General features: G+C 45.3%; 1 protein-coding gene across 4 annotated transcripts in view; it reads left to right on the top strand.

The window, feature by feature from the left end:
• The window catches only part of LOC134463989 (E3 ubiquitin-protein ligase Midline-1-like), a 56629-nt gene that overhangs the window by 2886 nt on the left and 26811 nt on the right, over positions 1 to 26932 (top strand). The window contains exons 1-2 of one of the 4 annotated variants that reach the window (XM_063217412.1): positions 12949 to 13215; positions 25784 to 26546. In XM_063217412.1, coding sequence (XP_063073482.1) covers positions 25845 to 26546 — 702 coding nt within the window. In that variant the 5' untranslated portion in view covers positions 12949 to 13215; positions 25784 to 25844. Of the gene's footprint in view, positions 1 to 12948; positions 13216 to 21950; positions 22180 to 25783; positions 26547 to 26932 lie in introns of those variants that run through there. The other 3 variants (XM_063217410.1, XM_063217411.1, XM_063217409.1) reach the window with 3 other exon arrangements.

Here is a 26932-nt window from a genome sequence, read left to right as displayed (position 1 = left end):
GCTTTCCTCTCTTCTCTTCTCCTCTCCTCTCTCCTCTCTTCGTCGCCGTTCCAGAGACCTTTTTTTGGCTGCAGCTGACCTCGTTTTATTTAGTGAGATTCTGATGAGTTCTTTTTTTCCCTCCTTTTTCTTTTTCTGTTTCGTTCCTGCTGCAAGCAGAACAGATTGTTAGAGAGTGAGTGAGAGGTAGAGAAAGAGAACTCTAGGGATATGGATAGGAGGCAGAGAGAACTCTAGGGACAAGAAGTACAGAGACGAGAAAAAGACAGAAACAGAAAGGCAGAGGAGAAGAATAAAAAGACATGGAGAGAGAGAGAGAGAGAGAGGGAGAGAGAGAGAGAGAGAGAATAAGAGAGTCGTGGTAGAGAAATTGAGTCATCACATAGCTACAGCACACCAATAAAATACATCCAATTGCCACGCGGGCCGAAGTTTACAAGCTGGACTGTCTGAGCCTTTGTTGTGGTGTTTTGGTCGTTGATGTTGCAAGACAGCGCTGACTTGTGGGTGACAAGCGAGTGGAGAGTGTGTCGAAGGTGGCGCGAGGCGAGGCACAAGTGGCTTGATGAGTCTCCTCGCCATTCACGGCTGTCAGTAACGTGTCACTTGAATTTCACAGAATGCTGCATGTGTGTGTGTGTGTGTGACAGGAGCGGCCACAGATAGAGATACACTCGGTGACTGCCTGCCTGGTGTCATCCATCACTCCACTCTGGGTCTCAGCTGTCCTGGTGGAATGCCATGCCGCCTTGACACTCGCACACATTATTATTATTTATGGGTTGAAATGCACAGTAACGCAGACTGATGGGAGATGTTGTCAGGAGTGCCCTGTGGGGCTGCAGGGCTGTGATTTGGATATGAAGAATCCCCTGCATATCATTATACGTAATGGATTCTTTTTTCAAGTTTAAATGAACTCAAATCAAATCAAACACAGGCAGTTGTATGTATAATTAATAAAGTAAGGTCTTGAAGTTCATCACACAAGGGGGTATATTACAGCGGTGGTTGAGTGGCAAACGTTTGATTTATGTAGCCCCTGGATACATCCCAGTGCACAATTCCACCAGTGGAACACTGTAAGAGTCACTGAAAAACTTAACTACCATAGTACACTACACCACTATGACAGTGCACAGGGTCTTTAGTAATACATTATGACTTGGTCATTGCCATTCTAGTAACAGCCAATTTATAACAGGGGCTGGTGTCTACTGGGTTAACCAAGAGGTAGTAATAAGAAGAGGTTCTTGGCATCTGTCCAGAAGCTCCGGTTGTAGAATGAAACTTCGTGCCCCTGTGTTCCATAATCAAAGAGGGTAACCTCCACAGCAGAGGCCTAGCCCAAATTGCTGTTGTTATTGATTCTTTGAAAAAAATGGTTAGGCCTACATCAGATTGCTGTTGGAATCTACTCATGTAATTTATGTTTTTGTTTGTTGGGGTTTTTTTTTAGTTTTGTTGTTGTTTGTTGTTGTTTTCTTCCTTGGGTGTGTTTTGGGTATGTTATTGCTACACCAGAGAGCCTTGAGTCACACAGAGTGCTGCAGGGATACCTCCCCTCTGTCTGCATGTTGTCTGTCATGCCTACGTGTTTTCACACTTCCCCTCTGTCTGCATGTTGTCATGTCTCTGTGTGTTTCTTCACATGAGTATTTGCGGCTCATTGTCCGAGACACAACAACAGGACTCCCTGCATTGTGTCCGTTTTCCTGCAGCTGACTGTTTGTTGTGCATTTCGAGTAGTTTTCTCCTATTGTCTGAGCGAGGAGTGCTTCGTAGAACAAACACCAAAATAGAGCGCCAAGGAAAATACGTTTTGTTGCTTTTTTTAAGTGTAACTGTGAAATGACACCACCCCTCCGTAAAAGATATCATGGCATTCCGATCATTGTGAAGCATGGAGAACACAGGGTGTACTGCCAGCATAAAACCACATGCTCGAATGCTTTCGGACTTGTTATGCCCGCGCTGTTTTAGTCCATAAAAATGCTCCACTTTTTTTCTCAACCGACACGCTCTGAGAGTGACTTGGTGCATGCTAAGTTCATTTCAACCGAAGCAGGGGAAAAAAACTCATTGTGAGTTAAGCCCCTTTCACTTTAATTACAGAATTTAAGTTTCACAGCGTTAATACTGACCAAGCTTTTCCCCTTCATTCCTCTTTGGACCCGATCCAATGGGACGAGTGTCAAAACCTCTCTCTACCCCTTTCCCCCCCTCCCTTTCCCACTCTCTTCTCCTCTTTTCTTTTCTCACTAGCTCTTTCTGTACACTGATGAGTGCTAGCCTTTGATCGGCTGTCTGTCTGATAGGTGGTCACGTTGTGTTACCACGGCAACCTTTGCTACAGTAGGCTGGGCACAAAGAATGATCTGTTGAGAGATTTTTGGCCACTTTGGAGGTGAAAAGATGCCACGGCGGCCGAGAAAATCAAGCTGACCATGCATGATGAACACAGCTACGCCACTCCACTCCTCACCTCTCCTCTTCCCCCTTTCTCTGGCCCAAAACTGAACCGTCCATTGTCTATTCAGCAGCTCCTGCAGCATGAGTGTGTGATTTTTCATATTTAATTAGTGCAACCAGGGCTGCTGATAGCTTTGATCGGCCCCAGGGACAAAGTCATCTTAAAGGGCCCCCCACCAAAAAACATTTAATGAACTGAGAACCCAATTATGGGGTCCCAATGTCCCTGGCCCGGGATAACTCACACACACACACACACACACACACACACACACACACACACACACACACACACACACACACACACACACACACACACACACACACACACCCATCAGCTTTCTTGAGTGGCACAGGAGTGAGTGTAAGGTCTGTAGGCTACATTTGATTATTTAAGGTGATGAAACAGACCAGCTTTTCAAGCAATGTTTCTGGGCTATGATGTTGTTTGAACGGTTTACAATCGTTTTCAACATTTTCATCAGCACAACTTGAATCAGCAAAGCAGACAACTTCTGAAATAGTTTAACCTGGAACTTTGAGAGCCAATCATGTTTTTGGCCAGCAACACTACTCAAAACGCTGCCCTGCATATCATTTCCTTCACTATGAAGTAAGTTGCAGAACTTCTCCTGGTGGAGCGCATTGCTGCCCCTAGAGGGCGGTTTTGTATCTGACAGTGCGACTCTTTGCTACACTAGGCATGCACGCCAGTCCCTTACACAGAGAAAATGCAGCAATCTTGAATTATTACTATACGTAGCATCCATATGAACAGATTTATGCTATCTGTTTGTGGTAAGATTCGTACACACGCATCTGGCTGTGTGGACTTGTGCTTCTGACTGTGTGCATGTGTGTGACACATAGAGAGAACGTGGGCAGGAACAAGGGGGAATATGTTGTATTATTTATAGCGTACAATGTTTTTGAATGAAATGACAGGGAAGGCTGCTGCTGCTGCTGCTGCTGCTACGGTCCGTCTGCCTAAAATACCCATGGGTGGGAGCACGAACAGGTCCTGGGGAAATATGTAAGTGTAGGCCTTAGGGGAGCCTGTGGGAACCGGCTCCTTTTGTCATGACCCAGCGTGGGCTTTGAAAGCAAGTTTCCTCTTTTGTAACTCTCCCATACATGCACACAAGCACAGAGGGACGCGACACTTGTGCACATACACTCTCTCACATGTGAACAGACTGTATGTGCGCACACAAGCCTGCACACACACACAGACACAGACGCACGCGCACGCACACACACACACATGTGCGCGCACACTCACACACACACACACAAACACACACACACAAACAGACGAATGCGCACACGCACACACAGGGGCGCCACCAGAAATGTTGGGCCCTATGAAAGATTAGAATTTTGGGCCCCTTAAGGGCCCCTGTAAGTGCGTTTGGGCCCTCTTAAGGCCCTCTTAATTTCACCCATGCGCGCGCACACACACACACACACACACACACACACACACACACACACACACACACACACACACACACACACACACACACACACACACACACACACACACACACACACACACACACAAACATGCACACACAAATAGACCACCTTCAAATTCCATTTTTGAGTATTCGTACGCAGTGCTCTTACTGCCCAGGTGATGCTGCTGTGAAAATTGCCATCTGCTGGGTAAATTGCAATCACTCATCCGTGATTATATTTAGAACATGACTATGAGCATCCTGTCCTCTTCAAAGGATTTAAACCCCAAAATCCTGGTCTAAAAATACCTCGCTAGCAGGAAATTTCTTGCTATGGTAAATTTAAGCCTGCTGGGTAACTACATGATAACAAACTGTGTCCACGACGTTTTTATTGGGAAAAAAAGTTTTTATCTTTGAGTGTTCAATTTCTGTCTTAATCTTACTTTAACATCACAGTAATATGATGATATAATTTCTTTTCCGGATTGTTAAGATATAAAAAAAAGAACTTGGTGCAGAAGATTCTGAGAAACTACAGTCCAAGCATGCCAAGAGCAAATGAATAACCTTAAAATGTGTTTTTATATATTTATATTCATACTTCCCCATCATGTCTTTACAAACTAAGTTCATTAACTTTATATGCAATTATTTACCAGTTAGCTGCAGGCAAACTCACCGAAGCTTGAAATTCGCTCTCTAAAACAGCTTTAATGACTTTAATGATGTTTATTGTTTTCTCTCTGGGCAGAGCCTTACACAGCGTGTACTGCTGCCAATTTTACAGATTAGCATCAGTGCTATCTACTCAGGATTAATGAACATACAGAGACGCTGGTTGGCAGAGTGACTAACAGCACGAAAAATCTCTAGTGAAAATGCAGACCAAAATTATAAAACAGTAAAAATTGAAAGAAAAATGTCTGCACACTTACAGCTTTCGGTCAAAAGACTGATTTAACTGATAGGGCTTTGTAAGATCCTGAAATCCTGAAAGAGCCTGCCCTAACTACTGTAGTGGAAAACTGATACGAAACACATAAGGTATATGGCATCACATTACGATGCAATTTCCCACCTACTCTGACTTGGAACTGGAAAACACTTAAACAGCATGTCAGCATGTTTGCGTTTGGACTTGACAAATTCAGAAAGACAAAATTAGCCCCGGTTTAAAATAACTCCGGAGGTGCTCAGGGGGTTCTATGTCGCAGTGCACCAATACACCTGTACCATATAGTATGTGATTAATATGCCCATTGAGACCCAGGTTCAAGTCCAGTCTGGGTCCTTTACCAGACCACCTATCTCCCAACTTCCTGTCCAATTCTCTCCTTTCCTGTCAAAATAAAGGTAAAAAAGCTGCTCAAAACAGCTCAAAACAAGGATTAAATTTACATATCAATAACACAACAAGGTGTATGACTGACAGGCAACACATAATCTCTCCCTCCCTCACACCCTTGCTCAGATAGTCTATACGACTGCACACAACTAAAATAGCTTAGCTGTTAGGTATACTATGTATAACACATGTCAGTCAACTATGTTGTCTTGTAACAAATGACTTAATTATAACAAGTAACACATGACGACACTATTCTCCACCCAGCAACAGCCATTACCCGAGCTAGAATAAATAACAGTCGCGTGTATTTAACAACGATGTTTGACGACGTCAACTCTCATGTATGTCGGAAAACTTAACAGCTGTGTAGCAGACATACAGTATGCCAGATCTCTCAGGAAACCATTTCCTTCTTGGTTTATTGTTTTCTTTTTCTCAATTGAGATGTACAATCTGGCGAAGAAAGCTTGATGGATGAAAGCTTTTCAGGAAAGCATCACATTTTAAATCAGTACTCGACCCGTTCCGGCTGGTTGAGGGGTTGGGTGCGTGCGTGTGGTGTGCGTGCGTGCGTGTATGCGTGTGTGTGTGTGTCCTCTCCCTGGGCCAGAGACAACTGACCTATGGTATTTGCTAGTGGTGTGGATCGGCACTGCCCTCACGATCCGATTCGATCACGATTCGGGAGGTAGTAGATCCGATTCGATTCGATTCTATTAGATCCAATCCGATTCGATTCAATTCTACAATGCATTGCAATGCATTACATTTCTACTGAACGCAAAGCAAATGTTCAGCCATGATGAGGAAATACAAGTAGTCAGATACTGAGCAACAATTTATTGGCTGTTTTCTGTATCAGTCTGTATCAGTCTTGCAATGTTTTGAAGTGTTTCTATTTAATTTCACATTCATTTGCTCCCGAAATATCCATGGAAGTAATTGAAACTTAAAAAAATTGCCGGATTGATTCTGGAACTTGCCGGATCTGGATCTGGATCGTCCATGCCCCGGATCGATTCGGATCGCCGAATCGATCATTGTTGACACCAGTAGTATTTGCGCTGCCCCTGTCAGTGGCCCCAGGACAAAATCAAGTGAAAGCCCTCCCCCCTCTCTTGCCTGGTTACCACCTGAACTAATCACAAGTGAGATTGTCTTTCAGATCGAAAAATTGTGTAGAGCAGGGATGTCAAACTCTGAGCCATTTTTTTCAGCCCGTGAGATCATTTCAAATGTGTATACAGTTGGTCCACATACACCATTAATGTATAGAGTAACACAACTTGAACATGAATTTTGCTGTATCACAGGATGTGCAGACACATTTGAACTGACTAATATGATGGGAAAGAGTGTAGGTGAAATTTAACTATGAGTATGAAGTGCATGCATGCACAATTTTAGTCCATTTCTAAAAGCAATTGTTGAGTTCGGCCCGCTACTTCGTTCCAGATTTTGATTTTGGCCTTCAGTCAATTTGAGTTTGCCACCCCTGGTGTAGAGCTAAAGGCCGTACAGGAGTTCCCAGGCTACCCCCTCTCCATGTTCGTAACGTAATGGAGACCCGATTTCTGGGCCCCTTCTTTCCCTGGGCCTTGGACAACTGACCTGTTCGTGCCCATTATACGTTGGGCACGAACGCTCGTTGCTGTCATGAGCTGATCTGAAGTGTGGCTACAGGTGTCAGAGTTCATTAAGGCGGCTTTAGCTTGCAAAGCTACAGCACTGCAATGCGATCAGCGCCGTGTACTGTAGGCCTATGGGAAGGATCAGCGCTGTATGTGGTGCAAGACACTTGTCAAAGCCATTTAGAGTTAGCGTCTTGAATATGTCTGACACAGAGACAGATCTCTCTGTGTTACTCTCTCTCTCTCTCTCTCTCTCTCTCTCTCTCTCTGAAGTACGGGGTATCCGATATAAAGACATCTCGGTAACACTTTCTATGAAGCCCATATCTATAGCGCATTATGAACACATTTATAACAACTTATAATGTGCATCATAGTCATAGTGCATTACAACTACACTCATAATGCTTCATGATGGAGTATATCAACAGTCATGAATAACTATAAATTTAGCTTAACATGTATTATACATCTTGGGGTGTTTTAAGTGATTGTGGATGGTTATAAACTATGGGCAGTGAAGAGGCTTGTAATACATTATAACTGTCATGATGCACTATGATTAATTATGATGCGCATTATAAGCTGTTATAAATGCGTTCATAATGCGCTATAGATATGGGCTTCATAGAAAGTGTTACTGACATCTCTTTCTTTCTTTCTTTCTTTCTTTCTTTCTTTCTTTCTTTCTTTCTTTCTTTCTTTCTTTCTTTCTTTCTTTCTTTCTTTCCCTCTCTCTCTCTGCTTTACAAAGAAACAGCAATGAGATCAGTTTAGAAGTGTGTGGTATAAATCACTGCCATCGCGCGAGACATTTGAGCTATTTAGCATGTGCCTGAGTGTGTCTGACAGAAAGATATCTGTCTCTGTCTCTGTCTCTGTCTCTGTCTCTCTCTCTCTCTCTCTCTCTCTCTCTCTCTCTCTCTCTCTGCCCGCCCCCCCTCTCTCTCTCTGGGTGTCAGTGTGTCAAGGGTGTGTCTACATGCCGGTCTGTGTGTTGATGGGCACTGGATAGTTGTCCATCTGTTTCAGGTTACAGAGGACATGAATGATGGCACACTCACACACTCACACTCACACACTCACACTCACACTCCTCTTCAGACTGATGGTCCAGCCCAGGCCTGCTCCAGTGCCATCGTTCTTGGCATTCTTGCATTCTTGACAAGAAATTCGCTCAACTTTTAGTCACTCTTTTGTTGTTTGTTTTCTGTTTCCGTGTCATAAGATGATGTTTCATTTCCTGCACAGATGCATGAATAGCACTGGCTACAGATGTTATAGTGTGTGTGTGTGTGTGTGTGTGTGTGTGCGTGCGTGCATGCGTGCGTGTGTGTGCGTGTGTGTGTGTGTGTGTCACAAACCCAAATTGTGTGCATACATAAACCTGTGAAAAAGTGCAGAGGGCCTGATGAGTGGCCTGAGTTAGGCAATAGAAACTGTGCCGTTCCACTGTTTCAAATAGGCCATGATGATCCCGTCCCAAGTAAGTGGAGTTGACAGTGAGCATTCCCACAGCATTATTCGGCTCATAATTTGACCATATTGAGGTCATCGCAACGCTGGGGAGAGATGCTACAGCAAAGGGAGGGGTGGGGGGTGAGAGGAAGAGGGGAGGTGGGGGTGGGAAGTGTTGGGTGGCGGGGGGGTTGACAGTGTCAGTATTGGGTGGGCAAGAGAAGAGAGGGAGGGGGATGGGAGGTACAGTATAGATCTGCCAGTGCATAGTGTTAGGAGGGGATGCTACAGCAGTGGATGGGAGGTTGTTAGGTTAGTCTGTGTGTGCGTGCGTGCGTGCGTACGTGCGTGCGTGCCTGTCTGTGTCTGTGTGTGTGTGTGTGAGTGAGTGCGTGGTGGGGTTGACACTTTCTGTGCTGGTAGGGCAGGGGAAGAGGAAGGGGCAGTGGTGAGGGGGGATGCAGCAGTGGGGGTGGCTGGAGGGTGAGGCTAGCGGGGCTGCTGGTGTTTTGACAGTGTCTACGTTGTGCGAACAGGGAGGGGAGGAAGGGAGGGTGGAGGGGACTGATAGATCTGACATTGCATTGCTGTGGAGGAGGGATGCTTCAGTCAGGTTGCCGACGCAGGGCGTGGGGGGGGTGGGGTGTGGGTTGGGGATCAAATGGGACAGTTGTCCCGAGCCCGAAATTCGGACCACATGTATTGAGAGGGGTAGCCTGGCAACGCCATCCATGTACTCCACCCAAAGATTACGGCTCCGCACATCGTCTGGCAAAAGCCTCAAGCTCGGTTCTCTCAGTGTTTAGCCAATCAGCAAACAGTTGAGAGTGGTGACGTAAAACTCACCCGCGAGCTCTGTTACTGATTGGTTAAGGTAACTTTATTCACACTTTCGTTTTGTTATTTGTATGCTTTTGCGACGCTATAATGTAACAGACATGCTAATAAAGCACAATATGGGTTTTAATTTGAGTTTGGAACTTCAATTAATTTAAATGATAGAGACCATCTCCCATCGTCCATAGAGACGGATTCCTCATGGCTTTTGCCAAACTGTTTGACGGGGTCAACAGTCGGCTATTCGCCCAGGCTATCAGAGGGGGTAGCCTCGCGAGCCATCCTACGTACTTCCGCCAAAGGATTGGCTCCTCGACTGTAGTCTGGCCGTGCTTCTCTGTGGAGTGCCTGGAGCAGTAGAATATTGATCGCAACGCCCCCCCCCAGAAAACAGCCAATAATCGAATACGCCCCCCACGTGGGGGCGAAAGGGCCAGAGCCATTGGTCTCCGCTATGTTGTTGTTGAGTAACTGCCAGCGATTGGGTGAGAGGTGTCCAATAATTTCAAACCATAACTGAGTGCAAACTTCCTGCTTCCTACAATCGCTTCAGAGCAAACAAATGCCAGACCATAAATATGAAATGAAATGGTAGTATTATGGGATGGTCAGGACCAGGCTATGAGAGGGGGGCCCTTTCAGATGATTTTTGTCTCTGGCCCGGCAACATAGTCAGTGGCCCTGGCTTCAGTGGTGGTGAATGGAGGGTTTGGTTAGCATGTGTGTGTGTGTGTGTGTGTGTGTGTGTATGTGTGTGTGCGTTCGTGTGTGTGTTCGTGTGTGCGTTCGTGACAGTGCGTGTTTGACAGTGCTTGTTGTGGGGTGTTCAGGGGAAGAGGAAGGGAGTGAAGAAGAGAGGCATGGAGGCAGGGAGGGAGGGAGGTGGTGTGTGGGGGGGGGGGGGGTGGGGGGAAAGCGTTAGATCTGCCAGATTAGGCCTCGTCTAATCATCCCCCACTCGCCTCGGCCTCTCATCATCGGCCCAATCCTGTTAGGCCGTGACGGACGGTCCCCCGCGAGCCGCCAGCGCCCGACCGCGAGCCACTGAGAGTCACAGTCACACTTAAGAGCCGCGTCTGATTGGTCACGGACCCAGCGGACAGGCGGGATTATAGCAGCAGTCAGAAAGCGCTGGCATGGAGGGAGGAAGGGAGAGACAGGTGGGGGGGGGCGTCGTGGCAGAAACAAAATGGAGAGCTGGGCTGGGAGATGTGGATGGTGTGGGTGGAGGAGGCCGCGACCAAATATTAGACACTAATATGGAGGAAACGACATCCCCAAGCAGCAATTACAGCTGTGCTTAGAGAGTTAGAGACTTAACGTGAGGGTTTGAAACACCCCACACCAACTAGCAGACAAGGGGACATACACGTTGCAAAAACTTACACCCAGACTAGTCAAAAATGCAAAGTTGATTTTAACATCTAGAGCAGTGGTTCTCAACCGTCTTTGAATAAACGAGCCCCCCGACCTCATTGTAAGCCTCCCAACGCCCTCTTGACCCTCCTCATACCCCCCCCCTAGTATGAAAAATAAAATAGACTAATGCCCCCCAATGGCAACTAAGCTCAGCACCCTCTCAGCTGTATCTGTCTTAACGCCCCCCCCCCCTTTTGGGCTCCCCAATGCCCCCTTGTGGGTCTGTAGAGCCATCTTTGAGAAACACCAGAGTATATTTGACCCCAACTAACTCTCAAAGTGTTGAGCTAACACTGTGCATATGGTCGAGTTCAACACACATTGGCAGTTGACTGAATAACCTTGGGAGAACAACAGTCATTGTCATTTTAGAATTTAGAAGGATTAGAATAATGGAAAGGGCTCCTTCAACATTCAATCGGCCAAAAGGATAATGTTAATCTCTGGCATTGTGTTGGTCCTCTCTCTCTCAGAACAAAGACATCCGTCGTCATGCCCAGAGAAACTGACAGTGTGGGATAAACGGTGTCAGTTGTCCCAGGCCCAGGGATAGAGGGGGCCCAGAATCGGGTCCTCATTACTATTGGATGGGGACGGGGGGGCCCTTTCAGATGACTTCATGCCTGGCCCAGGCAAAGCTGTCAGCGGCCCCGATCATGCCCACCAACATGACAAAATAATAATAATAATAAGTAGGGCAAAAAAAATCCTGAATATGGGTCAAAACATTTCACCCGGGATTGAACTATGTCTGCGTAAGGTCACAGCTCACGGTTCACAGGCTCCCAAACATGGCCGTAACTACCATTGAGGACACAGAGGTCATGTCCTCTGAATTTTTTTCAGCAATGTGAAATTGATCTACAGTTTTTATGATCAATCATATGATGAACAATGATAAATTCAGTCTGTATACACGACCCCCATTTATCCTCAAGGCAGTGATTAATGAAAATAAAAGTAAGAGTTTGACTGAAGAGTTTGACGCATTCTAAATGTACAGTATGCAGTACAGCACGCAGTACTTGACCTCGATATTTGAAAATGTCTGGTTACGGCCCTGCTCCCAAACGACATGCAGTGGCGAGATTTTAGGAAAAAAAGCAACTAACTGCCACCAGCCATAATCCATACAGATTATAGGAGTCAGACCTCAGAGATGCTCCCATTAATACGGTTAGCAGCCAAACACGTGAGGTGTGTGTGTCACCACCTCTAATCAGTAAAAAATGCAGTGTTACTTCAACACTTAGAGAGTACTATAGGACGAAATACACTCTAGAAGATGTTCAATCGATACTTTAAGTGTTAAATTGACACTGTTTTACTGTGTACCGCTGGACAGAGATAAGAGGATGAGGAAATCACCTGAAACTAATTTGACAAAAGGGACAGGTGGGAGTTAGACAGAGAGAGAGAGAAAGTGAAAGAGAGGGAGAGATAGACAGATGGACAGAGGAAGAGGACATTTTTAAAAAATGCACCAAAGGAAGACAGGAAGCTATTTGAGAGAAATCTTCTAAATCTGTTTTTCAAAATCTCTGTCTGAGTCCAGTTATATATATTTTTCATGTTGGTGTCCTCAGAACACCAACTGAGAACAACACATAATTTAATCCTGGTGATTTTGCTGTTATTGTTTTTGCTAGACACAGAACCTCTTTGGCCCTCCACAAAAAATCTGATTTCAACCTATAAACCCATTCAGATGTACAATAAACGTATTAACATTTGTGGGGGGATTTCTTCAGGAAATATTTCCATGAAGTGTAATAACTTGGCCGCCACAAACACGTAACACGCAACACGCCACCTCCTATTCTTCCTCATGCTGTGTGACTCCCAACAGAACATTTTCCACTCATTAAACATTATAGACTTGAAGCTCTGGCAGCAGAAATAGGCAGAGTTCAATTCATACAATTGGAACTATGGGGCGCTATGATGTGTGTAAACATTGAACTTGTCTCCTTTCTTCACTCACTTGCTCTGCCACTGTTCTTTTCTCGCGTTTCCTTCTCTCCCAATACACACTCCCTCCATCACTTTCTGTTTCTTTCTTTCTCACTTGGTTTCATTCTCTCTCTCTCTCTCTCTCTCTCTCTCTCTCTCTCTCTCTCTCTCTCTCTCTCTCTCTCTCTCTCTCTCTCTCTCTCTCTCTCTATCTCTATTTCTCTCTCTCTCTCTTCCTCTCTCACACACACTCTCTCTCTCTCTCTCTCTCTCTCTCTTTCTCTCTCTCTCTCTCTCTCTCTCTCTCTCTCTCTCTCTCTCTCTCTCTCTCTCTCTCACTCACACACACACACTCTGTCTGTCTCACTCTCTCTTTCTTTCTCTTTCTCTTTCCATACCTCCCTTACTCTCTCACTTTATTCCCCCCTTCTCTCTCTTTCATCCGGGACATGGCTTGGCTTGGCTTGGCTGGCTATAGCGGGCATGTAGCGGGCGTGTAGCAGCGGTACGTGTACATACGCATGCTGATTGCGTTAGATAGGTCAATGCCTTTGACCCACTTTGAGCTCCTCACTCCGCGGGACGCCACACTCGCTCATGTCAAATGGCAGGATGGGCAATTTCCCTCCATTTTGTAAGACTCGGTTTTTTTTACTGTCTTTCTTTCTTTCTTTCTTTCTTTCTTTCTTTCTTTCTTTCTTTCTTTCTTTCTTTCTTTCTTTCTTTCTCTCTCTCTTTGAGTCTCAATCTCTCCCCTTCCCTCTCACGGTGTCTCCATCTCTCTCTCTCTCTCTCTCTCTCTCTCTCTCTCTCTCTCTCTCTCTCTCTCTCTCTCTCTCTCTCTCTCCCTCTTTCTTTCTCTCCCTATCTCTCTCTACTAAAAAATCCCCTCTTCTGGAATGGCAGACACGCTGTTATATAAGGCACAATTGCGCTGCTTTTCGTCTTTTTTCCCTCATTTTCCTTGGCGACGCAGTGGCACAGGAACAAATATGACGATGATCTGTGTAACAGTGCATGGAAATAAAAAAGAAGGTTCTGTCTGACTACTCCACAGGAATTGTGCAGCGTGTACAGTATGTTTTTGTGTGTGCGCGCGCACGCGTGTGTGTGTGTGTGTGTGTGGATCCCAGGAATCGTGTAACGTGTAGTCTCTCTCTGTGTGTGTGTGTGTGTGTGTGTGTGTGTGTGTGTGTGTGTGTGTGTGTGTGTGTGTGTGTGTGTGTGTGTGTGTGTGTGTGTGTGTGTGTGTGTGTGTTAGGGCTGGGCGATATTGAGAAAAACAATAATCTCGATTAGTGTCTGCTATATCTCGATATACGATATATATCTCGATATCTATGCAAGGGGGAAAAAACCCTTTTTTTAAAAAAGCTTGGTGGCTATCTAGCCAAAAGATGTTCAATGTTGAAATTACAATGTCATTTTTTGTTCTGTTTGTTATTTTAAGGAAGATAATATGTACAAAAATAAAAAATATAACAAAGCATCAAAATGCTTAAACCATGTGAGATCAAAGGCTAGACTAGAGTCAGACTTGCCTGGTTAACACCAGACCTAATCACAAACGATTGTGTAGAACTAAAGGCAGTATGGGAGTTCCCAGGCTAGAGTCAGACAGGAGTCAGGCCCATTGCTCCGGACCGCTTCCAGGCGGAACGAAAATAAACCGGTCTTTGTTCCTAGACGGCACTATTTGTGAAGCGAGGGGTGCCTCGTCAGTATGCAGCGGTGATAAACAGAGAAAACGGCAGTAATAAACGCTTATTAGTGTCACTGTATGCACTTATAAAAACAGCGGTAACTTTCTAGAAACACTTAAATCATATTTTAGTTGTTTATTATCATTTCGAAGCGGTTTCCAATGATTGGGAAACGCATCACGGCTGTGTTAGCACAGCCGGTTTACCCCACTCTGGTTGTATGGGACAAAGATGTCTGACAAAAAGCGTCACGGACGGACGGACCAAAGCACAAAGCCTCTTGTAGAGATGCTCCTCATCAGAGGCTCTAAATCCGAAATAACGCCATATTATTGAGCCGTTCGTCCTTTTCTTTGGAACAAATTCTGCTGTTTCGGCTTCTTCTGTGGGCGCCGCCATGTTGAAAGAGTTTATCAACACAAACACACGCCGCTACACGCAATGGGAGGGGGAGGAGGAGCAGGGGGAGGGGAGAGCCAGCTCTCCCTGTTGCTGAGAGCTCGCTGTTGGGGGGAAACACACGCAAGGAGGAGGCGGGGCGGACCGCTCCACAGCACAGAAGGGAAATCAGAGTGGCGAAATCTTACGCATTTACAGCCTAAACTCGATATATTCGATATGTCAAAATACTAATCGATTTCATAAAACTTCTCGAGAAACCGTAAAACTCGATTAACCGCCCAGTCCTAGTGTGTGTGTGTGTGTGTGTGTGTGTGTGTGTGTGTGTGTGTGTGTGTGTGTGTGTGTGTGTGTGTGTGTGTGTGTGTGTGTGTGTGTGTGTGTGTGTGTGTGTGTGTGTGTGTGTGTGTGTGTGTGTGTGTGTGTGTGTGTGTGTGTAAGACATGGCATTATACATTTGCCTTTACTCAACTGTCCATGACCAAGTTGCAGTGCATTACTAAAGTCTCTGTATTATGTCATAGTCATGTACAAATTATAGTTCACTTTTCAATAACTGCATGTATAACGCATATAAGATCCACTGGTGGAACGCCAGGTGTTATGGGGCTATCAGTACAAAGGCAGTCCCCCTTTAAATGGTTTGGCATCAATCAAAGTCTTTGAGAAACTTTACTTCAACAACAGACCTCAACACAAACCAGAGCTCGTTCTGAATATGGACTTTTGAGCGTTGTTCGCTCAGAATGATGTTGTCCAGAGGTGTATTTGAAAATGTCACCATGAACAATGTTAACAGTCTGACCAAACACATTTCTGTAGTGTCATCATTGATACGAAGAAACAGTTACACAATTGAGTTCTTAAAACTGCCCAAAACAACAGCCACTTTAAAAAATGTAGTGCAGAAAAGGGAATGTGACTTTTAAATAATTAAACAGATTAAAGCAACAATCACAGTTAGCATCCAGCTTTTCACCAGTCAGTAATAAAATATACATAAGTTCCTTCTGTGCGCGAGTCTGAGAGAGTGCGTACCAGTGTGTGTCTATATGCCTACTTTCATGTTTTTGTGACTTTTTGTATCTTTGGTTTTCCCTGGCAGTGTATGTGAGCAGTATGCCTCTAATTGAATGTCGTCCAAACTCAAGGCATCAACACTTGTTCTCATACAGTATATCCTATCTTTAAAAAAATATGTTCTAGAAATGTATGAACGTTACCTGGGGAGGGGGGGGGGGGCGCTGTGGCACAGCGTGCTAAGCCCCCCACATTTGGGCTTGCATGCCCACGGGGACCCCGGTTCGAGTCCGGCCGGGGATCCCACCCTGTCTCTCTGTCCCACTCGCTTCCTGTCACCATCTCAGACTGTCCTATCAAATAAAGGCATAAAAGCCCCTAAAAATATACTTAAAAAAAAAAAAAGAAATGTATGAACATCACCAAAAAATGTATCCTACATTATGTGACTCATTCTGAAAAAAACATGTATCTTATCACCTTTGACATGCAAAGCATAGTCGTACAGAGGCATACGCAGTAAAAAAAAATATAATACTTCTTTTTTTTAACTTAAGCTAAGAGTCAACAACATTTAACATGTTACAGCTTGTATTTGGGTCTCGAGAACTCTCTAAGTGTTGAAATCGCAGCATTTTTACTATGTGTATCCGTCTCATTTCATTGCATAGCTAGTCCACGCTATGGTAATTTCCAAGACACCATTGCAACAGGGAATGTGCCCTTTACTGACTGGATCCCTCTCGGGTATCCATGACGCCCACACAGCACAGCACAGCACAGCCATCAGCTGCCCCACATTCAAGGGCACCTCCTCAGTGTCCCTGTGTCTGTCCCTGTGCCTGCCAGTCCCTCAGGCCAGGTGTTTTGTGTGTTTGTCGATGTGCATTCCATCCAAAATGTGTGTGTTAGAGAGAGAGAGAGAGAGAGAGAGAGAGAGAGAGAGAGAGAGAGAGAGAGAGAGAGAGAGAGAGAGAGAGAGAGAGAGAGAGAGAGAGAGAGAGAGAGAGAGAGAGAGAGAGAGAGAGAGATGTTATGAAAGTCCATGTGTGTGTGTGTGTGTGTGTGTGTGTGTGTGTGTGTGTGTGTGTGTGTGCGTGTGCGTGTGTGTGTGCGTGTGCATGAGCGTTTGTGTGTGTGTGTGAGTGTGTACTTGTGATCCAACAGGCTGTCTTGAATGGGGTCAGATTCAGTTCAGACTGTGGACCTTTGTGAGCCCTCTGGAGAGGTTGCCATGTCTTGCCTCTCTGTCACTTCCCATACACAGTATAAAGCAGATGAAAGTTACACCAAGACATTTCTGCTGTTGCTACGGCTGCTCCATTCACCTTTTCCTTGTGTTGTTGTCGCGTTCACCTGCTCTTGTGTGATGCCACCTGCAGGCCCTTGATGACTCACCGCTGTCCTCTCTAAACATTCCGATGATATCATATTAAAATTAAGAGGAGAGAATTGGGAGAATTCTGCCATCTAAGCCTGAAGGTACAATCTGACTGGTTTCCAATTAAACAAGTCACAGACACAGATTATTCCAGCTTATTATATGGTTGTGACGTCATCTGTCGAATGCTCCATTCATTTCAACGGGGCTCCCCAACGTTCGGACGTCTGTTATTTTTCGATAACGGACGGGTTGGTCTATAACAGACCGCTGTCAATGGCAACAAGACTTTTCACTGCTAAAGCGACTTTTCATCAAGACTCTAATCAGCTGCTGTGATAGACAGCACCCGTTGTCCTGGCTACCGCTGTCAATGGCAACAAGACGTTCACTGCTAAAGCCACTGGCTTGTATACAAGTCAGTGGCTAAAGCGAATGTTTCATATCACTCCGCAGGGGGTCCGGTCTTTTGTCACTCTAATCAGCTGCTGTGATAGACAACACCTGTTGTCCTGGCTAGCCTACCTAGCTGTTGCCTAGCGGTGTTCCACAACGGCACTGTTTTGTTTTGCGCAGCAACAATCTTAACATTAAATAGCCTAGGTCTAAAGAAATGACCCCGCATGTGTGAATCATTTAAGTATATCCATATAATAAGCGGGTTAACTTTCGGCGAGTCGGTCGCTTTGTGGAATAGCAGCACTTCAGAGAGAACAAGACCCCTCCGCTCCGCGTCGGGGTCTAAAGATTCTCTCTGTCGTGCTGCTATTCCACGGTAGCGACCTTCTCGCCGAACGTTAACCCTTACATAAAACAGGTTTTGGAATATTTTGTTTCACATGTCTGGAACAACGCTCTGCAACAGGAATATTGACAGAGTGTGGCCACATTCGGAATTTAGTTTACATGGCTCATGAGAAAGAGTTTACATGGCTCATGACTCGCAAACTGAATACTGCCATCATTCTGTTTAAAATTTGAATATTCCTCACATGTAACTGCACTCAGTGTCACAGTATGGCAGTAGCATGTTAGCTTTGGTAGCCACTGGTGATTTAATCAGATATTTGACCATTTTGCATCACAACACGTTGGGTATTACCCAATAAATGCAGGTGACGAGACATGATTAAGTAGTTAAAAATGCAAATGTACTTAAAACAAACAGGCTATTCCGGAGTAAATTAACCTGAACATAACGTAAAAGAAAAATTAAGGTTAGCATTTGTTCTGCAAACCGAAAAGTCTACGTAGCCTATGCACCCCAACTCCAGGTCTGATGGTAAGAGAGCTAATTTCACGAAACACGGTGTGTTCCTTCCAGGCTGACTCATTTCCTCCACTGCTTGGCTTTTGGCCTGTCTGTCTGTCTGGCGTGCCCGGAGTTCATTGTGAACCTTGCCAACAAATCAATACTGAGGTGATGACACAAGCAGACAACTATAAAGGGAAGGACTAAGAGGTGGGACTTTAAAGTGGTGCCCCTGTCACTGTGATGACAAATAGTGAGAATAGACAGAGAGAGAGAGAGAGAGAGAGAGAGAGAGAGAGAGAGAGAGAGAGAGAGAGAGAGAGAGAGAGAGAGAGAGAGAGAGAATTGTGCTGACTGCATTGGATAAGAGATGCTCAGACCTCTCTCTTGTGTGCCATCTATTATCGAGGGTTGTCAGTTCCGCCTCTGTAACTGATAGACTGCTGAGCAGTGTGTGCCAAATGTGGACAGATGCACACAAACACGCAAAACTGCCTTTACTTTGTCACGATCAAAGTGGCTTTAATTATACACGAAGTGCCAGCTAGCAAGTCTGTTGTGTCTGTCTTGCGGAAAAGGGTGCCAGCTTGCAAGTGTCTGTCTGAGTTAGATATTACTGTGACAAAATGTGCTGTTGAAACTGCTGCAACATGACATGGCAATGTGGATGGGGCTATTTTGGCATTCATCCCTACTTTGAATACAGTATACCCACATAGGTTTCTTCATATTTGGTCACTGTACTTTTGCCTCCAACCTGAGATTTGCCCGCAGCTTACACAGTAAAAAATGCAGTGTTAATTCAACACTTAGAGAGTGCTTTGGGACCAAATAAGCTCTAGAAGGTGTTAAATCGACTCTGTTAGTGTTGCATTAACAAAGCAGTTTTTACTGTGTAGTTTAAAATAAACCTGCTCTGTCTACATGTGCTAACATGTGATATAGCAAGCTATGAGACAGAGGTTGATATAGTGGCATGATTTATTGCCATTTCTATCTGTGTAATATACTTCTGCCTATCTAGCTTGTCAAATGTCGTTATTAATGAGTTTTCCCTCTCTCATTTCACTGATTTTCACTGACAACCTCATTTGGAGTTTATGTTATATATTATATTATAATATATTTTATATTGTAAAAGTGGGTTTCACTCCGTTTGTGAACCTCCCTTTTAACATGTCGCTTCTCCAGGTGCCGTGTACTCTAAATCTAAACTTGTTTTTTTTTAAGTATTTTTTGGGGCTTTACAACCCTTTATGGTATATTTCTCAGATAGGACGGTGAAGTAGAGACAGGAAATGAGTTGGGAGAGAGAGACAGGGAGGGGCTGGCAAAGGACCCGGGCCGGGAATTGAACCCAGGTCGGCTGCGTAGCAGACGAGTGCCCGACCATATCAGCCACGGTAGGGCCTAGATCTAAACTTTCTAAATCTTCTAAAAACTATCTAAAATTTCATTGTGGTTGCCTCCCCGATGCTAGTTCTCATTAACATTATGCATTCTTCTGTTTCTTTGGCACCCTGAGATTCTCGAAAGGAACATTTCCAGAGGAGTTTTGTATTATTTTACAACACTGGCTCAATATGAGCGTTGACAGATTATATCTGAACAAATGCAGGAGCTCTGAAGAAAGCAGCGAAAATTATACGGAGGAATACATTACTGAATATTTCTTCTACCGTGCAAAGAGAAATAGCAGAGAAAAATGTGAGTGGGGGAATGCTGGCACGCTGGTGGGGATTTTCTGTTTTTGTTGTGTTGTGGCTTATTGCTTTGATATTGCCTTTGGACATTGTGTCGCAACTTCACAGAAAAATGTATTGTGTGTTCTGTGGCATAGAGGGGTTGGCAAGAGGATTACGACTGTGGGAATCATTCAGAATGCATTGTGCACACAGGCAGACACATATAAAAACCTGCCACCTCAAAGGCAGAAAAGAAAACAATAGGCCTACCCGTATGAATTCTGATGCAGGTCAGTGGAGAAGCAGTTGTTATTAATAATGCAGCCAGGGATGCTGCCATCTGAATGGGCCCAAAAACAAATACATGCCATGTAATGAGGGCCCCTCTTGCTCCATAGGCCTTGGTCAAATGACCCCTCCCCCCCCCGGTTTAATTTGAAGGGGGTCTATTTTAAGGTGTCATGAGACCATCATAAGAGTGACATGACACATGTCAGAAAAATTAATGACACATTATCGAAGTGAATGCCTGTTGTGTGTGAACATGTCAACTTGACATTCTAAAAAACAAATAACACATTATGACTATAAAGTAACAGCAATACTGTAAATCAGCGGTTCCCAAACTTTTTTCCCTGCGCACCCCCTTTCACATCTCAATGTGGTTCGCGCACCCCCTAAGCTTATGTTGCACAGCCACACATTTTGGGCAATCCTATCCTCATTTCCAATAGACCCGTCTTTTTTTCTGACATTTTTGCAATGGAACTTGTTGCATGACAAGTCTAGGAGTTATAAATTACACTTCAGATGGATCCTTCCAGCATACAATTCACCAAACAATTAAAAACTATTTAATGTTCACGAATTCTGTATAAAAACATACATATCAGTCATTGCTCTATTCAGGGGTGCACGCACCCCACTTTGGGAAACCCTGCTGTAAATCAATAATTTGTCAATAATGTTTCTGATGTTTCTGATGTGAATTTCTTGAGCACTGGGGTACAGAATAGTTTAGAAAATGAAACTCCCACTCCCTCTCACTAGCATTGTGGAAACTTTGTCCTCATAAAATTATTGGGCAGCATATCTCTGACTCTGATTTCCTCACTCAGTAGTTTGAGAGAAAACATGCCGAGGGGGCTGAATATTGAACAAAGCTGCACTATACACACACGCACGCACGCACACGCACACACACACACACACACACACACACACACACACACACACACACACACACACACACACACACACACACACACACAGACACACACAGACACACACACACACACACACACACACACACACACACACACACACACACACACACACACACACACACACACACACACGCACACACACGCGCACACAAATTCATTGCCAAGCCCCCACACCCTCACCTCCCCTAATGTGTTGTGGCTGACAGTGTGAGTGCAACATATTCTTAGTTCACCTCGGACTCACACACACACACACACACACACACACACACACACACACACACACACACACACACACACACACACACACACACACACACACACACACACACACACACACACACACACTCACACACACACACACACACACCCCTCCGAGACTCAGCCACTGTGTGTTGAGCAGAGGAAACCGACTTTCCTGGAATTGTCGGGGAACCAGTGCTTTCCTGTTGTACCAAAAAAAAAAGTCCACTGCACTGCACTCCACTCCACTCCACTCCGCTCCAGTCCGGTCGGGGAGCAGTGAGTTTATCAGACGGAGCGCTCTCTCAGACTCTCCGGCTCATCGCATAATCGCAAGTCTGCCGCATGAGCGCGAGCGTGCCGCGTGGACCGTGTCATGCCGACTCTTTAAGTTGTCTTAGGGCAGCAGTAGCGGCTTTGGGCTGCCGGCTGGTCGGCCAGCCAGCCAACCCGCCCGCCCACCCAGGGGGGGGCTTCGGCTCAGGATCATTGGTCGACCTCTCAGGCAGGACAGGCAGGCAGTGGAAGGGGATTTGTCTTGTTATAGCTTTTGCGCTTGTGCTTTGTGGCGTCCCTGTTAAGACAGCGAGACAGGCAGGCAGACAGGCAGGCAGACATGGCTCCGGAGAGTGCAGCGGGGCGGCGAAATCCACCGGTGGGTCTCCGGCATGCTCTGCCACTACTACAGCGTGAGTGAGACTAGTGCATGCACGTCTGTATGTGTGTGAGTCTCTCTCTCTCTCTCTCTCTCTCTCTCTCTCTCTGTCTCTCTCTTTCTTTCTCTCTCTCTCTCTCTCTCTCTCTCTCTCTCTCTCTCTCTCTCTCTCTCTCTGTGAGTGGGTGCTTGTGTGCGTGTGAGTGTGTGTGCGCGTGTGCGTGTGCGTGTGCGTGTGTGTTAGAGAGAGAGGGGGGGAAGACGGATATTCAGAGTGTGAGTGTTTACACAGTTTGATTTGTTGTTTATCATTTTTGAACTTCAAGCTAAACTGACACTGTACATACGTGTGTGTGTGTGTGTGTGTGTGTGTGTGTGTGTGTGTGTGTGTGTGTGTGTGTGTGTGTGTGTGTGTGTGTGTGTGTGTGTGTGTGTGTGTGTGTGTGTGTGTGTGTGTGTGTGTGTGTGTGTGTGTGTGTGTGTGTTGTGAGGGGCTTCAATTTGGAGATGACCATGTGCTACTGTACTCTGGCATTCTTAAGTGATGTTATTAGCACGATCATATGTGTTCAATCAACGAAAAATGTGTGCTTGGCACACAGTCGTGTTTAAATTAAATTCTTTTTGGCTTAGAAAAGCCTGCACATCAGTTTTTTGCTGGTATTTTTGCGGTGTTGTGGAAGTTATGAACAGCTGCTGCGATTTATATGAAACAGTATAGCTATTTAGTTGCGTAACGTGCATAAATTTGTATTAAAATACTGGAGTCGAGATACAGCATTTGCAAGTCCTGGGATGTTTTCCATTTAAGAATTCGTGGGAAGGTAATTGATATCGATCTTGTCTACCGATGCCAAACTTCCACAAACTGTTAGCCAAGTTCCTTTGTAAAACATCCTCAATAACATTTAGTAGCAGCCCAGCAGCTTTGTGTTTTTGTTATAGGCGTACAATAAAAGGAGCAGTCGAAGCGAACTCGCACACCTTTTAACCGATGCAATAATGGACTTTTATTGCACATGAAGGGGAAAAAGGTGCTACCTAAGTGAAATGGGCACACGTTTTGGTCAGAGCCAGACCATCCTCAGTGCAGGGGATAGATGCTTTCCCTGTCCTGGCTGCACAGCTGCACTGTATGTCCCCAAGCCCCACAGTCATGTTGCTATTGCTGGGCTGACTCATTGACGGCGACCCGGCTTAACGTCCAGTCGGTCCAAGTGATTGGGAAATGGATCAGTGAAGTGAACATTTGATCCCACTCGAGAAAAGTGTTAATTGTACTCTTCGGTCAGGGCAATATGTTCAGAGTTCATTCTACTCAATATCGTGTAAACATGAGGAGGTGTACAGTTAAAACTGCACTGGCCACCTGCAGAATTTTACCCTGACTTTTGACACCATGTTAGAGTACAGGTAATTTGACTCTTAACGGTGTTGTAAACACTCTATCTGGATTTATATGCTCTGAGACATTGACATCCCATTTCTGACTGTGTAGGTGGGCGTAGATTGGAAAGCATGTTTTCGCTGCCCTGGCTGCAGAACTGCACTGTATGTCCACAAGCCCTCGGCCATTGTTGCTATGACTCATAGATGGCGATCCGGCTTTAAGGCCAATCAGTCCAAGTGTTTGGGAAGTGGGTCAGTGAAGTGAATGTGTCCTTGCGCCAGCCAACACAGAGTCAAAACGGCTGTGTTAATTCAACACTTAGACATTACTCTAGGACTAAAATATCATGTACAAGATGTTAGATTGAACCCATAAATATTGAATTAACACAGCATTTTCTTTTTTGTTTTTTACTGTGCTGTGAGGCGTGCGCCATGTCCTTGTTAGTCAAATACACAATTTAAAAATGCAGGGTTAATACAACCCTGAGAGAGTGCTCTGGGACCTAAATACACTCCCTAAATAAATTGACTCCCTAAGATTTTAATTAACACTGTTTTTTTTTACTGTCCAGTCAGGCGAACATATCCTTGTGCCAGCCAATCACAGATTGAAAACTACAATTCTAATTTAACACTGAGAATACTCTGGGGCTAAATACAATCTGGTGTTGAATTTGCTCTGCATTTCTTTTCGTACTGTGCATTGCAATGGCTCAGACAGAGAAGCATACAGAGTTATGCCACGGTCATCACAACGAAGGTTCTCTGACTCATGCCGTCCCTTCTAGAAATGCCAAGCCATGTCAAAGGTGATGGCAAACAGCCGTATACACATGAATGAATCATGATGTATTGCCCTGAGAAGTTTGCATGGCATGAATCGTTTGGATTGCCTTGGGTAAAGAGAAATACAAAACAAGATGATTCCACTTTGTGTAATACCTGGGTCATTAACAGGTTATAATGTGAAAAGTAAAGCTGTTGCTTTATTATAATCGTAAACAGTGATATAAATAGTTTACTGTATGTGTGGTTTAAGCCAAATCAAATGGCAGCGTTATGACTGGATTGTTTTGTTGTGAACGCCATCAAAGTCACAGTGTTGCTGTACCATCACGATGCGGCCCCAGAAAACAGCTGGCGAGCCCATCATGAAAAATTCACTACTGAAATGTTTTTCAGGGCTGAAAGCTCAAAATGCAATCTGCCTTTTGCTTTACTATCTCTCTTTGAAAGTGTCTCCTAAGTGCAAAAAGAATATCAGATGCAGTGATGATCCCAAGTGTGCATCTGGGTTTTTTTGTTTTGTTATTTACGTATGTAGCTCTAAAAGCGTTTTTGGGTTCACTTTGGAGTGGTCCATCTCGTGTGTCAGGAGTCGTTGTGTTTCATGACCCCATTTTGGCACAGCGATGTTCATTCACTCTCTGTGTACGGTTGTGTGTCATATCTCCTTCCGTTTATTTTGAATCCCACGCAACACATGACAGTCCCTCTCTGTGTCTTATTTTTACCCCCAGCATCTACACAGCATAGGCCTACAGTACACAAAGGACAGCTTATAGTCCTGGCGACAAAGTTTTGTTTAATCAAGAAATAAATGTTGACAGATATAGTAGCACTGAAGGCTTTTACAATCCTGTGCCAGCAACAAAGTGCATTACACAATCTGTAGAATACAAAATATGGTTTCTTTGCCAACTTGAATGAAAAGTGAGTTGCTGTCAAATCAGAGCACATGAAACCATCTACTTTATTACATTTTTTTGATGCAGCTGTCTAGCACTCAATGATAGGAAAATATTTTACTCAGACAACTTTCAAACTTAAAACTTAAACTTCCATGGCTGGCAGTCAATACAGATGAAAAATGATAAAGGAAGGGTGCAAAGCTACCAGATGGGAATCAAACATTTATGACTTTTGGTCACACTTGCTGGCAAAACTACAAAATAGCCCTAAACACATTCATGGAAATCAGTGCAATTGTCTAACTTTGCGTAGCCCGCATGAAAAATGTTCCCTTTGGTCAACTGTCATGGATCTCCATCAGATGTGTCATGTTCATGAAATACCCAGAATTTCCCTTTAATTCCAAAGCATTCTCTCAGAATTGAACACAAAACATCCTACACTAACTGTTTTTTATTCTGGTCCTTTCCCACATATAACTGTGGGGCTTTCCTGAGTCGAATAAAAATGACTTTCCACTGATCAACAACATTTTACTGTGCCTTGCTCTGCAGATAGCTGTGCGGCTTCCCTGGATTTCGCTGACGACCTCTCCGCTTGGCTCCGCCTGACAGGATGGACGCGCTGGAGTCGGAGCTAACCTGCCCAATCTGCCTGGAGCTCTTCGAGGACCCGCTGCTCTTGCCCTGCGCCCACAGCTTGTGTTTCGGCTGCGCCCACCGCATCCTGGTCTCCCACTGCGCCTCCAACGAACCCGTGCAGTCCATCGGCGCCTTCCAGTGCCCCACGTGCCGCTATGTCATCTCTCTGAGCCCGCAGCGCGGCCTGGAGGGACTCAAACGCAACGTGACCCTGCAAAACATCATCGACCGCGTGCAGCGGGCCTCCTCCTCCACCTCCTCCCACGCCCTGTTGCTGCCCCCGAGTGGGCCCAGCTCGCCCACCGCCGAGGACGGCCGCCCATCGCTAGCCGCCACCACCATGACCACCACCATCCCTGAGCCCGTGCAGTGCCAGTTCTGCGAGCAGGACCCTCCGCAGGAGGCCGTCAAGACGTGCGTCACCTGCGAGGTGTCGTACTGCGAGGAATGCCTGCGCGCCACGCACCCCAACAAGAAGCCCTTCACGGGCCACCGGCTCATCGAGCCACTGCCAGACACGCACCTGCGCGGCCTGCAGTGCCTGGAGCACGATGAGGAGAAGGTGAACATGTACTGCCTGACCGACGACCAGCTCATCTGCTCTCTGTGCAAGCTGGTGGGGAGGCACCGTGACCACCAGGTGGCGGCGCTGAGCGACCGCTACGACAAGCTCAAGGTGAGGGGCGAAAAATATATGATTTTTTCACTGCCATCTTTGTCTGGTATCCTGTGTTTGAGCAATTGCTCGTTGTTGGAGTGATTGCTACGACAACCTCAAGGTGAGGGCAAAAAAAATACTTTTTTGCTTACCTGTTTGAACATATAGATATGTTCCGCCATTTGACGTGGCACAAACCTGGGGGCTGCCTTCTTGGTCTGGTATCCTGTTTGAGCGATTGCTTGTTCTGAACGATCACGATGAGAAGCTCAAGGTGGGCGCAAAAAATCATAACTTATTTGCTGCGGGTTGAAATCCCGATCAAATGTGAAAGCATAAAACCCTTGTCATATCTCAGTGCCCAACTGCTGACAACATATCACAAATAATCTACTTGAGGCAGC

This window comes from Engraulis encrasicolus, chromosome 15 (genome assembly GCF_034702125.1).
Source record: "Engraulis encrasicolus isolate BLACKSEA-1 chromosome 15, IST_EnEncr_1.0, whole genome shotgun sequence".
Lineage (NCBI taxonomy): Eukaryota > Metazoa > Chordata > Actinopteri > Clupeiformes > Engraulidae > Engraulis > Engraulis encrasicolus.
The sequence above is the reverse complement of the archived record's forward strand: the minus strand, read 5'-3'. Positions and strand labels throughout refer to the sequence as shown.